General features: G+C 41.8%; 2 protein-coding genes across 10 annotated transcripts in view; one reads left to right on the top strand and one right to left on the bottom strand.

Annotated features, from left to right (window-relative positions):
* Window positions 1–11995, bottom strand: part of SAMD8 (sterile alpha motif domain containing 8) — a 78355-nt gene extending 66360 nt beyond the window's left edge. For 3 of the 9 annotated variants that reach the window (XR_004344252.1, XR_004344251.1, XR_004344250.1), the window contains exon 1: window positions 11786–11985. Coding sequence is in view for 3 of the 9 variants with exons in the window: in XM_030335094.2 (XP_030190954.1) it covers window positions 11786–11959 (174 nt within the window). In the remaining 6 variants the exon portion in view is untranslated. Of the gene's footprint in view, window positions 1–636; window positions 679–6995; window positions 7175–7802; window positions 8566–11785 lie in introns of those variants that run through there. The other 6 variants (XM_030335096.2, XM_030335097.2, XM_032595270.1 and 3 more) reach the window with 5 other exon arrangements.
* Window positions 11996–14894: 2899 nt separating this feature from the next.
* On the top strand, window positions 14895–16049 carry LOC115526919 (dual specificity protein phosphatase 13-like). Its single transcript, XM_030334225.1, has 2 exons — window positions 14895–15043; window positions 15815–16049. The coding sequence occupies exons 1-2, from the start codon at window positions 14895–14897 to the stop codon at window positions 16047–16049; spliced, it is 384 nt and encodes a 127-aa protein (XP_030190085.1).
* Window positions 16050–17691: the final 1642 nt, after the last annotated feature.

Raw genomic sequence — 17691 nt, forward strand, 5'->3', positions numbered from 1 at the left:
CTGAGTTCAGTACATTTTTAGGAAGTAACAACAGGCAATAATTAGATTAGCTACCACCTTAAGACATTTATGAAGGGCCAGAAAGTGCTCTAAGTGTTTTACTTGTATGTTCATATAATTCTCACAACCACATAAAGTAGGCATTATCATCTTCCTCAGTTTACAGATGAGATAACTGAAACAGATGGGTTAAATAACTTGCCCAAGATAAACTTGTACTAGTAACTAGTACAGACAGGTTTCCAACCCAGGCAATCTCATTTCAAAGTCCATGTTCTTTCTCACTACACCACACCACCTCACATAAGCTGAGGGTTCTTGTACTTCTGTAGGGATTGAATCTCATAAACATTAAATATTTTCTAGTTATCAGCAGAGGAATTTATCAAAGGTTTTCAGTTACATTACATAAAGATTACATCAATGAGACTGCTTAATGATGGAAGCTTTTTGAATCACAAATTTGCACCGTACAGGCTCAAACATTTACTGTCTGCTATATCCAGATGTCAGGTAATAAGGCACTGGGGATATAGACAGTATTAAAATGCCCTCATGTTATATTTGTTCACCTATTAAATATTTACTGTGCACATACTACGTGAAGAGTATCTCACTAGGCAATGTAGCACTTACCTAATAAATATGAAACAGATCCTGGCCTCAATGATTTTTAGTCTAGAAAGGGATATTAAAGAAAGTCATTATGAAAAAAAGGTAAAACAAATTACAGCTGCTATTTATATACATTAGCTCACTTAATCCTTAAAACAACACTAATAAAGTGGTTACTTATGAAACTTGTTTAAAAAATTAGGAAGTTAAGGGAAAGAGAGGTTATTTCCAGTTGGTGAGATCAGAAGAGTTCTTGGAAGTGACATCTGAGCTGAGCCTTTAAGGAAGGGTGAAGCTGTGAACAGAGACGGAAAAATAAAAGTACACTAACAAAGGGGCAGCTGAGTGGCTCAGTCGGTTAAGCGTCTGACTTCAGCTGAGGTCATGATCTCATGGTTCGTGGGTTCAAGCCCCGCGTTGGGCTCTGTGCTGACAGCTCAGAGCCTGGAGCCTGCTTCAGATTCTGTGTCTCCCTTTCTCTCTGCCCTTCCCTTGCTTGTGCTCTGTCTCTCTCAGTCTCTCAAAAATAAACGTTAAAAAAAAAAAAAAGTTAAAAAAAAGTACAGTAATAGAGGAAAATTGTATGAGCAAAGGTATGAAGACAGAAAACAACGGAGAGCTATTAGTGTTCACAGGGCACAAAGGACTACTGGGATATTAAGCTGAAAATATAAATTGGGGCTAGATCATGGAAACCTTTGTCAAGTTAATGATATTCTTTTAAAAAATTATTTAATGTTTATTTACTTTTGAGAGAGAGAGAAAGAAAAAGAAAGAGAGAGGCAGAAAGAAAGGGGGACAGAGAATCTGAAGCGGGCTCCACGGACAGCAGAGAGTGTGGGGCTTGAACTCAACAAACCGTGAGATCATGACCTGAGCGAAAGTCAGAGGCTTTAACTGACTGAGCCACCCAGGTGCCCCACCAAGTTAAGGGTATTCTATAGACAATGGGGAACCACTAGAGATTTCTGAATAAGAGGATGACATAATAAGTGTGCTTTAAGGAGAATAGCTGTCAGAAAGTGTAAAACAGACTGTGAGGGATGAAGCTAGCATAAAAGTATTTAACAGACTAAATGAAGGAAATAGCTTCTAAAAATAGAGGCTTCACAGTTGATGGGTTTGAGCCCTGTGTCGGGCTCTGTGCTGACAGCTCTGAGCCTGGAGCCTGCTTCAGATTCTGTGTCTCACTCTCACTCTGCCCCTCCTCCACTCACACTGTGTGTCTCTCTCAGAAATAAATAAACATTAAAAAAATTGAAAGAAAATTTTAAAAATAGAGGCAAGAGATGAAGGAAATACGACAGCAGATGGAAAAATGGCGGTAACAGCATTCTTTCTGATAAATACTTTTTTTTTAAGTTTATTTTGAAAGAGACAGAGTGCAAGCGGGGAAAGGGCAAAGACAGAGAGAGAGAGAGAGAGAGAGAGAGAGAAAGAGAAAGAGAGAGAGAGAGAAAGAATTCCAAGCAAGCTCTGCACCAGCAGTGCAGAGTCAGACACAGGACTCGAATCCACCACCTGAGCCAAAGTCGGACGCTTAACTAACTGAGCCACCCAGGCGCCCCTCTGACAAGTACATTTTTATTTACTTATTTTTAAAATTTTTTTTAACGTTTATTTATTTTTGAGACAGAGAGAGACACAGCACGAACGGGGGAGGGGCAGAGAGAGAGGGAGACACAGAATCGGAAGCGGGCTCCAGGCTCTGAGCCATCAGCCCAGAGCCCGACGCGGGGCTGGAACTCGCGGACCGCTAGATCGTGACCTGAGCTGAAGTCGGACGCTTAACTGACTGAGCCACCCAAGCGCCCCTGACAAGTACATTTTTAAAAAGAGCATATGTGGACTTCTGCTTGTGGGAAGATGGAGTAGACATACTTTTCACTATTACTCCCTGGATGAACTCAAATCTAGAACATACAAAGAATTCCTAAAATTCAACAATAAGAAACTAAAAATCTAATTAAAATCGGTGAAAGACATGAACAGGCATGTCATCAAAAAAGATGTATGAATGGCAAAAAAGCACATGAAAAAATGTTCAACATCACCAGCTGCTAGGGAAATGCAAATTAAGACCATGATGAGGTATAAATTGTTACAATATGGAATGCTGTCAAGGATGCAGAGAAACTGGACCTCTCACACACTGCTGGGGGAAAGTAAAATTGTACAGCCATGCTGGATGATAGTTTGGCCAATTTCTTTAAAATCTGAGCATACGCTTACCATACAACCGAGCAACTGTACTTCTGGGCATTTATCCAAGAAAAATGAAAACTAAGGTTCACACAAAAACCTGTATACAAATATCCCCAGCTTTATTACTTTTAATAGCTGAAAGGTGTATAAAAACAAAATATCCCATAATATGTGAACAGTTTAACTGTGGTACATCTATACCATGGAATACTATTTAGCAATAAAAATTAATAAACTATGGATACATACAATAAGTAGATGGATCTCAAGGGCATTGTGCTATTTGGAAAAAATCCAATCTCAAATGGTCATATACAGTATGATTCCCTCTGTAATATCCTCAAAATATCAAAATTATACAGGTGGAACACAGGAAAGAGTACGTATTGAGGGTGGAGGGTAACCCAAGGGAGATCCTTATAGTGATGGAATAATTCTATATTTAAAAAAAATTTTTTTTTAACTTTTAAAATTTATTTATTTAAGTAATCGCTACTATGCCCAATGTGGGGCTTGAACTCACGACCCAGATATTAAGAGTTGCATACTCTTCTGAGCCAGCCAGGTGCCCCTCTATATCTTAATCAGTGCAATGGTTATACAAATCTACTCATGCTAAAGTAACACACGACTACACACATCTTTTGAACCAATGTCAATTTCCTGGCCTTGATATTGTACTATAAATATGTAAGATATAACCAGTTAAAGGTATGTGGGGTCTCTCTGTACTATCTACACAACATACTTTGAATCTTTAATTATTTCAAAATAAAAGTTAAAAAAAAATTTAAAGGAGCAAAATGTCCTAAAAAATAGCAGATGCATCATATGTATGTATCTTTAAATAAGTAAAATGTCAAACTATTAAGAGTTCTCCTCCAGTGGACTCCTTCACTATCTACATTAAACATTTCTAAAATTTCTAAATTTTATACAATAAGCATATAATAGTTGATAACCAAAGAGAAAAGACTCTTTAAAGAAAATGAAAACAATATTATCTCTCCCTGTTTGAAGCATATCACACAAATAAGATATGAATAGAAAATTAAGAAAATCAATTAAACTCAATTATTAATCTACGTATGCATATATACACTAAATAAAAGAAACAGTGAGGCAACTAACAAGCCCAAGAGGTCCAAAAAAATATCTAATTGCAGATCCAGCACCATCACCCATTACCAGTGTGACTTTGGAAAATGACTTAACCTTTGTACTTTAAGAGATCAAGAGATTAAGAACAGAACCTAATCAGAAATATTAAACATACAATGTTTTGTAAATCAGGATGACAGAATTCTTAAAATGGTAGAATTGGAAATGACTTGAATGGAAGATTTAGTACAATTCCTCAACTGACAGCTTAAGAAACAAAGGCTTGAGAGTTAAATAAATTTCAGAAAGCTATTCTGCAACAGAATTCAACAAATAACCCAGAATGCATAGCAGTTAAGAATGCTGGCTCTGGAATCAAACTGCCTAGATTCAAATCAGGGATTTACAACTCACAGCTATGTGACCCTGCATTAGTTACTTAACCTCCTTGGGCCTCATTATTTTTATCTGCAAAATGGAGAGAATATTAGCTCTTACTCCACAGGCTTATTAAGATTACATGGACTAAAACATGTAATGCTTTTGTAATAATGCTTGGCCAATACAAACTGCTCAGTAAATATAAGCTAATACTGCCATCCTAACTCCTCTTTCTGCCAGTATTGCGCTAGGCCTGAAATTAAATCATTAGGATAGTCACCTATCAACTAATAGTTAAACCCACTCTTTTTTTTTTTTTTTTAATGTATATTTATTTATTTTGAGAGAGAGAGAGCAAGCGAGCAGGGGAAAGGCAGGGAGAGAGAGTATCCAAACCAGACTCCATGCTCAGTGCAGAGCTCAGCTTGACATGAGACTGGATCTCACAAACTGTGAGATGGTGACCTGAGCTGAAATCAAGAATCAGACATTTAACTGACTGAGCCACCCAGGTACCCCCAAACCCACTCTTAACTCAACCTTTGGGTTAATATGAAATAATTATGAATATTTGAAAACAGCTGTAAAATCTTATTAAGGTTTTGCTCAAGATGGAATTACCTTTCAGGGAAACAACAATGTAATCAAAGAACAAACTGAAAAGTAAAATAACAATAGTATTGATTCCAATTAATCGGTGTAGACTTCAACTCAACCTGAGTTTCTCATATAAAGACTTCCTTAATATCAAGTTTAACTAAATAAAAATATTTCAACAGGAGCATATGAATATTTTAAAAAATATGTTATAGGTTGATAATTGATTATTGTTGACATCTAAAAGTACTTCTAGGGGTGCCTGGTTGGTTGGTGGAGCATGAGAATCTTCATCCCAGGAATGTAGGTTCAAGTCCCATGCTGGCTGTAGAGGTTACTTAAAAATAAAATCTTAAAAAAAAAAAAAAAGTACTTCTATACCTTAACAATTAACTTGGGAAATTTTGCTAAAGTGACAGGCACAGGGCGCCTGGGTGGCTCAGTTGGTTAAGCTTCTGACACTTGATGTCGGCTCAGGTCATGATCTTAAAGTTTGTGAGATTGAGCCCCAAGTCAGGCTCTCTGCTGTCGGCATGGAGAATCCCTGAGAATCTCCTACTTGGGATTCTCTCTCTCCTTTTCTCTCTCTAAAAAAATAAATAAACTTAAAAAAAAAAAGTGAGAGGTACCAATAACTGGAAATAGACAAACCATCCTGGTGGTCTTAATTATACAAACACATAAGAGACCAAAATGACTTTCAAGTTATCATTATGCAATCTTTAGAATACAAAGGATATATGAACAAAATGAAAACTTTACTTTTTTTTTTTTAAGTGGGCTTCGTGCCCAGCACAGAACCCAATGCAGGGCTCAAACTCACGACCCTAATGTCAAGACCTAAGCTGAGACCAAGAGTCTGATGCTTAACTGACTGAGCTACCCAGGTGCCCCAAAAACTTTACTTTCTGTGTGTTTTCAGAACGAATGTTGAGGTTCATATGATGATAGTAATTTAAATATGCTGGATTTTTCTTGTAGTTTCACTCGATCATGTGTAATCTAAAATACTAGGGTATAACCTGAAGTAATTGTCTTATTTAAAAACCATATATTGTCTTCAAAAACCATACATTCGAATGCCTCTAAAGGAATTTAGAACTGATTAAACTTGATTCATGAACACAAAATGTGCTGTTTTTGAAAGTTATTACTGATTTGGCATACAATAAAATTTTTTTAAATTATAATTTCCAAGTGACCATATCCCAAGACAAAAAAGAGGGGGAAGAAGGGTGACTGGGTGGCTCAGTTGGTTAAACGTTGGACTTCATCAGCTCAGGTCATCAATCTCCCAGTTCGTGCGTTTGAGCCCTGTGTCAGGCTCTGTGCTGACAGCATGGAATCTGAAGCTTGCTTCGGTTTTTGTGTCTCCCTCTCTCTGCCCACGCTCCTCCCCAGCTTGTGCATGCTCTCTCTCAAAAATAAACAAATCATTAAAAAATTGTTTTACAAAAGAGGGGAAGAGATTTTTAAAAATTATATAGTAAATATATTCTCCTTAAAACAATTAAACATTATAGTTGAACTCAAGCTAAAATAACATTAAATCCAATTTTACCTAATAAAGCTTACTTATTATACATTTAATACAGACAAATTCTATCAGTTTGCAGATCCATAAGCCAGAGCATAAAATTAACTTTTATGAAAGTAAGAAGACTAAACTATAATGTAGAAGAACGAAGTTTACTTTGGGCATTTAGCTCCGCAGTTTGTAGTATTTAGAACTATGCAGCCTTTTTTCTAATCCCATTTTTATTTTTTAATCCTATTTTTAAATTCTTTCATCAAATTTTCTTTCTTTTTCTAAATGTTTGTTTATTTATTGTTTAGAAAGAGCATGAGTGGAGGAGGGGCAGAGAGAGAGGGGGACAAAGGATCTGAAGCAGGCTTTGTGCTGACAGCAGAGAGCCCCATGTGGGGCTCAAACTCACAGTGAGATCATGCTTGAGATCAAGAATCGGATACTTAACCGCCTGAGCCATCCAGATGCCCCGTTTACCTTCTTAAGCACAGAGCATTGTTTCCAAAACATCTATGAAATCTGGTATAATTTCAAAAGTTACAAAGACCCTGAACCAATTTCTACCAACCATTTTTGAAACTCCAGCAGTGATTCTTTACTATTTTGTTATGTCCTACTTCTGAGCAGTAGAGTTTGATGCAGCACATTTGAAGAAATTAAATTGCCTTCTTAGTTACATCATCATTCTTTTGGCTGCACTTCAGTTCAGGGACGTTTTTTGCTGTCCAGATCATGCAATCTCATATGCTATTAAAAAAAAAAATTGTCATGTACACCAAAGAACCCACACTTTTTCTGGCTCCAACTTGCCTTTAAACTAAGACTCCCACTGGCAGGATGCATCTAATTCTATACCACATCCAGAACCATCACAGCTCAATGAGTAAGAATCTAATTAGACAATATTGCTCAGTTTAAACCCTCAGTTGCAGTAAAATGTTTTACACAATGATGATAATTTAGTAGTAAATTTGATGAGGGGTTCTTGATCTGGCTACATGCCAGTACAAAGAAATATACCAGCAAAGAAGTATATAAATTCTAATTCTTATTCTAATCACTAAAATGATATTTGGAAAGACTAGTAGTTTGATATATTGATTGGTAAAATCTTTATTTCTAAATATGCTACACCTCCAAATCAAATCAACATGATGGAAAATGAGAAACTGGCTCAAGATTTCAAAACCCATCACAATATTGTGAAAATATACTGAATTTGGACTCAAAATTTAATGTGTAGTTTTGGCAATCTTTGACTTTCATGACAATATTACACTGATAAAACTGACATTGATTTAATTTAGTCTCGAAGTTCCAAAGTAAAACCAATTTGCAGACATTTTCAATAACTCAGTGATACGGCGTAACTTACAAGATTTGAAATTAGCAGAATTCGTGGTTCTCACCTCCTACTAGATAGAATGTCTTACCTGTCAAGAATTTTAAGAGAACAAAGGATCAAGATATTAGATACTACCTCTCTTGTCCACTGCGACAATTACTCACCTAAGCCCACAATAAAAATTTAAGACAAATATAAATATAGGTCACTGACTCCACAACACTCTTTTGAGGTACACATGATAAAAACTATTTTATGGTGAAAGACTGTGATGAAACTATTGTAACCAAGTTTTCCTAGTTTCTACATTCCTAAGCAAGAGCAAAGATAAACTCATATTATGTTACATTCTGTACTGAAGTGATTTTATTATCAGGAAGACCCAATGTGTAGGGAAGTAACAGAACACTTCAATATGGAGACATGAAGTCTAGACTCAACTAGAAGGTTAAGCTTAAGATCCAGTGATGACAGTGCTGTGTATATGGGGGGGGGGAGGGAAAGCCGAGGAATATTCACACAAGTCTGTCACAAATTCATATCCAATACTCATGTGACAAATTACCAACCAGTGACAGAGGCAGCATGTAAACACTGAATTGTTCTCCAAGCGTGCCTGGTCCATGCTCTCCAATTTTTGTTAACTTCTGGATTTCTCAAAGGTAAGAGGACAGTAAAACCTAAAGTAAGAATTACTGTCATGATTAATGGCTGTGTTAGATTCACACTACGTAACACCATATATTACATCAGGCCAGAAGGTAAGAATTTTCAAAGAATATCCACTTAATATGGTCATTCTTTTTTTTTTTTTTTTAATTTTTTTTTTTTTCAACATTTATTTATTTTTGGGACAGAGAGAGCCAGAGCATGAACAGGGGAGGGGCAGAGAGAGAGGGAGACACAGAATCGGAAACAGGCTCCAGGCCCTGAGCCATCAGCCCAGAGCCCGATGCGGGGCTCGAACTCACGGACCGCGAGATCGTGACCTGGCTGAAGTCGGACGCTTAACCGACTGCGCCACCCAGGCGCCCCTAATATGGTCATTCTTATAAGACAAAATAATAATATTCATTAGAACATCTGTGATTCAACAATTTCTCAAAAACAGTGTTTAAATTTCAATTCTCAGAAAAGCCATGAAAATGTTTCCAAATCAACTATGGCAAAGTTTTAAAAACGCATTGAGGATTTAGTGGTTAGCAAAATACATTTTTACAAGTAGTTGTGCAATGTGAGAGTTTTTACAGAATGCAGAGAGTACTACTGAAATCAAAACTGATTTATCTGTGATAAACAAATAAATAGTAAAAATAAAATAAGTTTTAAAAAATAAACAAAAATGGATTTATCTAAGTATATCTGCAAGTTCTGCCACTGTGGTCATGATGGCTTCTTCTTGTTTTAGGGAAAATGCTCTACCACAAAACTGATTTTCTTTACAACTAAGGGACAGTGAGAACTGTCAAAGGTAAACAAAAGTAACCATTAGGCATTTAATATGTTAATTATACAACTCCAGGGGTGCCTGGGTGGCTCAGGCAGTTAGTCTGACTTTGGCAGGGGTCCTGATCTCACAGTTTGTGAGTTGGAGCCCCACATCGGGCTCTGTGCTGACAGTTCAGAGCCTGGAGCCTACTTTGGATTCTTTGTTTCCCCTCCCTCTCTGCCCCTCCCCCCCCCCAAAGATAAATAAACATTAAAAATTATACAATTCCATTTAATAGTTTCTTTAACGTTATAGTAATATTAAGATGTAACCTTAATAGAGAGTTCTATTTCAGTTCCATTCAGTAAATTTTTAAATGCCAAGACTTTTATTTAGAGCTAAGTATAAAGGCAAGGTCTTTAGAGAAATCTGTCTGGTGAGGGTAAACAGAGATATAAGCAATAGTAATACTCCGTAACTTCCAACTAAATATCTTTTGTATTAAGTTAAAAGGGAGTTAATCTTTTGACAACAGTTAAAGCAAAGAATTCATCTCTCCTTTGAAGAAATAATTACTAGTCCACTAAGCATTTGAAGATGACAGTCTATATACATAAGCTAATTGAAAAGTTTTTGCAATAAAGTACATTTTCACTGCATGAAGATTAAATAGTAGATACCTGTTTAGAGAAGAAACACTTGATCAAAAGTTTGTTTTGAAATGGCCAAATGTGCAAAACATACAGTCAAATAAAAAGTTGCAAAAGTAAAACAACATATGAAACATAGCTGAAGTCAAAGACTTCTTGAAGCCATGTTATAATTTAACAATTACAAAAGGAAATTAACTTACTTATACTAAAGTGAACATAAGTATTGCAATCATTATTTTTCTGGCACAATTATTGTTTTGGTACTGTCTTCTATAAAAAGCATTTGTGTACCCACCTATCCCAGTTCTGTTTACTGACAACTACAAGCATCCTCTATTTCTTATTCATTCTTCTAGATTACTCTCCTAAAAATATTATTTATACAATATATACAAAATTGCATTAATACTGGTCCTGCAAATGTATCAAAAGAACTTCTCCGATTTTCAAGAGGTGACTCCAATCCTGGAGTTAGGGGTGAGAGAAAGAGCTGGTACTCCTGGGCTGCAGTGATTTCACGTAGACAGCTGGCCCTTGAACAACATGGGTTTGAATTGCACAGGTCCACTTATATGCACACTTGCTTCCCGATAAATACGGTACTGTAAATGTATTTATTTTCTCTTCCTTATGATTTTAACATTTTCTTTTCTCTAGCTTACTTTACTATAAGGATACAGTATATAACACACATAACATACAAAATGTGTTAATCGTTTATGTTATCAGTAAGGCTCCTGGTCAACAGGCTATTAGCTAAGTTTTTGTAGAGTCTAGAGTTATAGGGGATTATGACTGCATGCTTCCAACCTCCTGGTGGGCAAGGGTGAACTGCAGTTTTATAACCCTTTTAACCTGCATTGATCATATTTTTACCCTGTGGTCAAAATAATGTGTCAACTCAAATTGTCAAAGCGGAACCAGTCAATACTGAGTCTCTGTAAAACCTAAGCGTCCAAATTCTTGTTTTGAGGTTTGTTTTTTTTTTTAATTTAATGGTAACGTATTAAGTCTCTTCTTTTTTAAAGATCTAAACTTGTCTGGTATTTAAAGTAAACTTGAAGAAAAAATACAAAGACAAAAACACGCTATTACTGTTAGTAAAAAACCCAAAATGATACCTTTATGTTCAGAATCACCCCCTTCACTATCTTTTCCAAACATCACTTCCTTTTTACTACTTCCCCCCAGTCTTTACGGCAAATCAATGTTCAACACCGCCCCAGATGATTAAAACGATCCCCTATTCACAAATGAGAAAGCCCCATTATCCAAGCACATTACCCTAGTGATCTTCGACGTTTTCAAAGACACCTGTGAAAATGCCAAACCCTAAATTAGATCCCCCAGGGCTCTTTTTCTTTCTTGACCCCGTTTCTCTTTTTAAGGCCCTTTAGGTCAGACGACTTCCTAGCGGACAGCCCCTCCCTTTTCCAATCAAACCTAAATCCTTCCCCTAATTATCACCCCCCACCCCCCCACCCCCGAGTCTGGTCAGCTACCTCATCATTCACACCCGGGTTCCGTCGCTCGCCAGGCAGCAACACTGACCGTGTTCCTGGCTCCTACGGTGCCTCGCCCCCACTGCCAAATCCTGGAGCATCTCTTTCTCCAGTCCCGCATTCACGCGGGACCCCTTCGATCTGCTTCCCTCTCTATTCGGCTCTCAAAACCTTCCAAGCCCTTGTCTCTTCAAAGCCATCTCTCCCTCAGTCTCCCACTCTCCCACCTCACCTCAGGCTCTCGGCTCAACAGCCTCCATTTCCCACAGATTCCATTCTAGAGCCGACTCTCCAGGCTCCCTCAACCGTCTCCTGTGGCCCCTCCAGACCCCAGTCCTTGGGAGCCCCGGCTCCGCCCCTGACTCCCAACTCACCCTCGGCTGCAGGCGACCCCAAACCCCCCTCTCGTCAGGCTCAGCTGCCGCTCACCTCTGCAGTCCGGGTCGGTCTCCCCCGACCCAACTCCGAGTCGGCGTCCGAGCCGCTGTCGGAATCCCGGGCCCTCCGGGCCTCGCCGGAGTGAAGCTCCTCGAGCGGCGGGGGCGGAGCCCGGGGAGGAGAGCCCGAGTGGAGACGAGGGCGGTGGCGGCTGCGCGCAGGCATCGCTTCGGCCTGTCTCTGCCGCGCCGGGAGCCACTTGAATCCGAACCGGAACTGCTTCGGGAGGAGGGGCCGTACCGGAGGGAGGCGGAGCCTACGGGCGGGGGTGGGGCCCAAACCGGAAGGTTCGCGGGACTCAAGCTGGGCTGGGGGAAGGAAAACCGCAGCAAGGAAGTCTGAGAGCGCATGCGTCAGGCCCAACGCCAAAGGGGGAGAAAATAAAGGGCTGGTGAAGTTGGGGTGGGGCCTATGGGATTAGTAAGTGGGGTTTGGGAACAAGAAATTACCTAATTCCTTTGGAGGGAGCCAGCTCCTCTGCAAGAGCCAATATCCAGGGATCATTGTTACCATTTATTGCCTTTACTTTCTGACAGCGCTTATGCCAAATGTTATATAAATATCTCACTTAATCCTTGTGCCAACTCTCAGGGTGTTATAACACAGAACTGCCAAGAAACCTACCTGAGGTACTGCAGTTAATACATGCCGAAGCCAGTATTCTTAAATCTAACAAGATTCTGTACTCTTCTTATTCCATTACCCGAAAGTACCTAACCTGGCCTAGAATTGGCAGAAACCAACTCCAAAGCCACCTGTGACCTGAGCTCCAAACCCTCCTTGATCTTGCTTCCCCATCAAGTGCAGGGCAGACTTCGGAGGCTCTGATGGGATGGAGACAGGTTGGGGGGGGGGAGGGGACAAGAGTGCCTACTGCTCCGGTGGGATGCCCTGCTGTAGCCTTTACCCTCAGGCTGGATTCAAGGCCAGAGGCAGTTGGGAGCCTTCCCACTGATGAGGAAGCATAAGGCAAGCTGAGGGCAAAGCACAAGCTAACAACATCCCCCACCCCCACCCCCGTGGGATATATGTGACATTCCTCAGGCACTTTCAGGCTGTCTGAGAACAAAATAAAGGACAGTAAACAAATGGTCAAGGGGCACCTAGGTGGCTCAGTCACTTGAGTTTCTGACTTCAACTCAGGTCATGATCTCATGGTTCGTAGGTTTGAGCCCCACCACGGGCTCTCTGCTGACAGCTCAGAGCCTGGAGCCTGCTTCGGATTGTGTGTCTCCCTCTCTTTCTGCCCCTCCCCCACTTACTCTCTGTTTCTCTCTCTCAAAAATAAATAAACATTTAAAAAAAAAAGAAAACAGGGGCGCCTGGGTGGCGCATTTGGTTAAGCGTCCGACTTCAGCCAGGTCACGATCTCGCGGTCCGGGAGTTCGAGCCCCGCGTCGGGCTCTGGGCTGATGGCTCAGAGCCTGGAGCCTGTTTCCGATTCTGTGTCTCCCTCTCTCTCTGCCCCTCCCCCGTTCGTGCTGTGTCTCTCTCTGTCCCAAAAATAAATAAACGTTGAAAAAAAAAATTAAAAAAAAAAAAAAGAAAACAAATGGTTAAACTGAGACTCTCCATCATTTTACAAATTACAAGAAAAAGGCAATCTTATCAATAGTTTTATCTCCAGGAACTCCCTACTGTCTTAAAGATAATGCTTTGCTAGAGGGAAAAACAACTTTAGTTTGACAATAGCTAGGCCTTCAGTAATCTGTGAGTCTTAGCGTATGGAAATCTCTTTAAGAAACTTCCTCTGGACTTTACCTCCCCCAACTCCATTGTATATAACCAGTCACTCTTCATAGCTCTTTCTGCCCAGGGTCCTGTCCCCAGGCTTTAATAAAATCACCTTTTTGCACCAAAGATGTCTTCAAGGATTCTTTCTTGGCCGTCAGCTCTAAACTCCCACCACCTCAAAACCCCATCACCACAGCAAATCATATTCCTCCCAACCCATCAGAGCCTTCACGAACTCACCTGAGAGCGGGCAAGTCCTCTTACCTCTTTTGCCCATAACTGCCTCTGACAGGAGGGCAGATATAGAGCTTTCTTAGTTTCTGTTGTGGGGACAAACGCCCTTGTAAGCAGGGGAATCTCCCTCCCATCCCCAAAATGTTTCTAATTTTTTTTTAATGTTTATTTATTTTTGACAGAGAGACAGAGTATGAGCAGGGGAGGGCAGAGAGAGAGGGAGACACGGAATCTGAAGCAGGCTCCAGGCTCTGAGATGTCAGCACAGAGCCTGACGCAGGGCTCGAACTCACAGACCACGAGATCGCGCCCTGAGCCGGAGTCGGACGCTCAACCGACTGAGCCACCCAGGTGCCCCCAAAATGTTTCTGATGACAGTCCTTTTGGCTCTTCAGAAGTCTAGGGCAACATTCACTTCCCTTCTCCCCACTTTGATATACACAGCCCATTTCAGCTTTCTCTTTTGAGAAAGCCATCTTCAGTACAGAACCATTGTTCAAACCTTCCCCCACAAACCCCATGGCATCCTTGAGATGAAGTCCTCCTTACCTCCTCTCCACATTTCTATGACTCCACAACCCTCGAAACTTTCCCTGGGCTGCATAATCCAGAGGCTCACTCAGCAGCCATATGGTTCCCACCCAATTGGTAGCCCACCCAGACCTGCGGAGCTTTTTTTATGACTCATCCTTGGAATCAATCACCCCTCTCCACCCTGGATCTCTATTTTAACTCAGTCCTCAGAACTAAATAGCCTTCCTTAGGGCCCAAAGCCTCTTAGTTCAACAAATGTTAGGCATTACGATGTGTTAGATACAGAATATCCTTTGTTTCATTTAATCCTCACAATTCTTTGAAGTAATTGCAATTATCCTTACTTTACAGATGAAGAAACCCAGGTGGAGAAGTAAAATAACTTGCAGAGATATGATGGATTCTATGTTGTCATGGAGTTTGGGGTTAGGGGAGTAACTTGGGGGGAAAAATGTCCTGTTCTCTCTGGAGGCCCCACGACTTGCTGAGTCACTTGCTTCTGTCCCACCTGTCCCTGCCAATCTCCAGGAAGGAGAAATGACACTGGAGAGGCAGAAGAGGAGTGACCGCGGAGACAGAGGGCTGGGTGGGCTGGCCCATGGCTGAAGCCTCAGTCCCAGTGCTGAGGGGAGATGCCGAAGCCACGCCTTGCCCCAGCGTTCTGGAACTGGAGGAGCTCCTGAGGGCAGGGAAAGTTTCTTGCAGCCACGTGGACGAAGTTTGGCCCAACCTTTACATAGGAGATGCGTGAGTGATAGCTCGTCGGAAAGGGTGTGGGGAAGGGGACAAGGAGAGACAGTTCTTGGGCTCTTTATCAGAGATGAGGGGTTAGGTGGCACAAGGAGAAATAGTTCTGTTCTGCACATCTCAGGCCAGGGACTGACTCTAGGACTCCGGTGTGCTGGGGTGAGTGCAGTGATCAGATGTGACCACCAGGGGGAGGAAGCTTTTGCCTGCCTGGATGATTGGCGCTCCCAGAGGATTCTGAAATCTTCTGATATATCCTGGACAATTGGCGAGTCTCAGGGATAGAGACCTGGGGAATGGTGCTTTCTGGTATGACATGGGATGGACAGAGAGCTCCCCTTCCTGAGTCCAGCCTCCTCTGGACACAGAGTGGGTGAGGAAGGTGAATCAGGGAAGGTGTCATTAAACATTTGCAAATTAGAAACAGGTACGAGGTGGTGGCCACAAGAGGCCAGATGTCCGTGGGAGGGCATGGGGCAGGAAAGGAGGGGCAGCTGGATTCCAGAACTGAAGCAATTCTTTCCTTCCTGTCTTGGCTAAGGCAGGAGTAGATCACCTCAGGTAGCAAAGAGGGTCTGAAGATAACTCCCTATACCACCAACAACCCTTCCACCAGAAAGCTCTGAGGGTGGGGCTCAAGTTTACTGGGTTCCTTCTTGGCTCCCTTTGGATATTGATAGCTCTGTCCCTCTGAAGCAGGGGGCCAGACCAAACCTCTCTTCTGGACCCCATGGCTTAGCCAGCAACCAGCCCCATTCCTCCCCTTCCTAGGGCCACGGCAAATAACCGCTTTGAGCTATGGAAGCTGGGCATCACCCATGTGCTGAATGCAGCCCACGGCGGACTCTACTGTCAGGGCAGCCCTGACTTCTACGGCAGCAGTGTGAGCTACCTGGGCGTGCCAGCCCACGACCTCCCCAATTTCGACATCAGTGCCTACTTCTCCTCAGCAGCTGACTTCATCCACCGTGCCCTCAGCACACCCGGGGGTAGGAGTTGGGTCTGAACTCATATTCCAACCTGCTCAGTCATTGGGGGGCGAGATATCAAGTTTCCCCTCAAATATCGGTGCCCTCCCATTTCTAGTTTTTCAAAAGCCTTCAGGTTTTTAAAAATCTTCTGCTCAGTGCTACTACAATTTATCCAACTTCATTGCTTCATAGTGAGGGAAACTGAGGCCTAGAATACAAGGTCATGTCACGAGTTAGGAGCAGTCCTGGGACTGAAAGCCAAGTTTCACAAATAGCAGAACAGTTCTTTCTCTGCATCATTCAGCTTTGAGAAATTGCCATTTAGTAACTAGATGTCTGGTTTCTAAAGTATTTTCAAATGGAAAAGAAAGCAAACTTTAAAAAAAAATTTTTTTTTAACGTTTATTCATTTATGAGAGACAGAGACAGAGCATGAGTGGGGGAGGGGCATAGAGAGAAGGAGACACAGAACCCAAGGCAGGCTCCAGGCTCTGAGCTGTCAGCACAGAGCCCAATGCGGGGTTCAAATCCACAAACTGTGAGATCATGACCTGAGCTGAAGTCAGACACTTAACTGACTAAGCCACCCATATGCCCCTAAAAAACCAACAAACTTCTAATACCCAGGGTAGAACAAAGGAGGCTAGGGAAGCTGGAGCCCGCACTCTGTGTTCATCCTGGGTAAGGGCCATGCCCCTTCTTACCTGACCCTGGGCAAGCCAGTGTCCCTCTCTGGACTTCAGTTTCTCATCTATGTGACAGGAAAGACAAGACTATGGCTCACAGCACTCTTTAACATCCAGAGCACTTTGACATTCGTTTTACAAGCATTCATTTACCAGCTATTTATTGTTTTTTCTGTGCCAGGCACTGAGCTAGGTACTAAATCCACACTTAGACGAGGCAGGATCCCTGCTCTAATGGAACTTGCCATTATATGTTTTGTGGAAAGATGGTCAGAATGTGGAGTATTGTGGGTACTATTCCTTTGAATGGGTAAATGTGAAGAGACGTGGGAGACCAGGGACAGGGCAAGGGTGCTCAGTCCAGAGGACCAGGAGGTGAGGAGACTTCCCTCTACAGCAGTATTCACTGGGCCACATGCAAAAAGGATGAGCTGCTCTGTGATTCAAGTGATACCATGAGTGGTCAGGAAAGCCTGTACAAGGAAATCATGTCTTAGCTGAAACCTGACAGATGAGTACTAAACATTAGTCAGACCATGAGTTAGAGAAGCTATAGGTAGTTGGAATAGCATGTTCTAGGGCTGGAGGCCAGAGACCATAATAGCTTTAAGGAACTGAAAGTTACCCAGTGTTCTTAGATCTGAAGGTTGGGGTGAGACAGCCTGAGATGAAGCTGTAAGGTTAGCAGGGGCCAGCTCACGGAGGGTCTTGTAAGCCGTGTGTTAAGGAGTTTGAACCCTATCCCAAGGGGAGGCAAAGGGTGTCGATATACCCATTTGACTGATCAGGAAACTGGGAACCCTAAAGGCTGAATGGTTTGCCCAGGGTTACATAGTACACCCAAGGCAGAGCGGGGAAAGGAACTTGGGTCCCTACCCCTGCCCTTGAGTGGGCCAGCTGGTGGGAAAGGGTCTTTCACCGGGATGTCTTCCTCAGCCAAGGTCCTGGTGCACTGTGTGGTAGGGGTGAGCCGCTCTGCCACACTGGTGCT

The sequence above is a fragment of the Lynx canadensis genome, chromosome D2, assembly GCF_007474595.2.
Source record: "Lynx canadensis isolate LIC74 chromosome D2, mLynCan4.pri.v2, whole genome shotgun sequence".
Taxonomy (NCBI): domain Eukaryota; kingdom Metazoa; phylum Chordata; class Mammalia; order Carnivora; family Felidae; genus Lynx; species Lynx canadensis.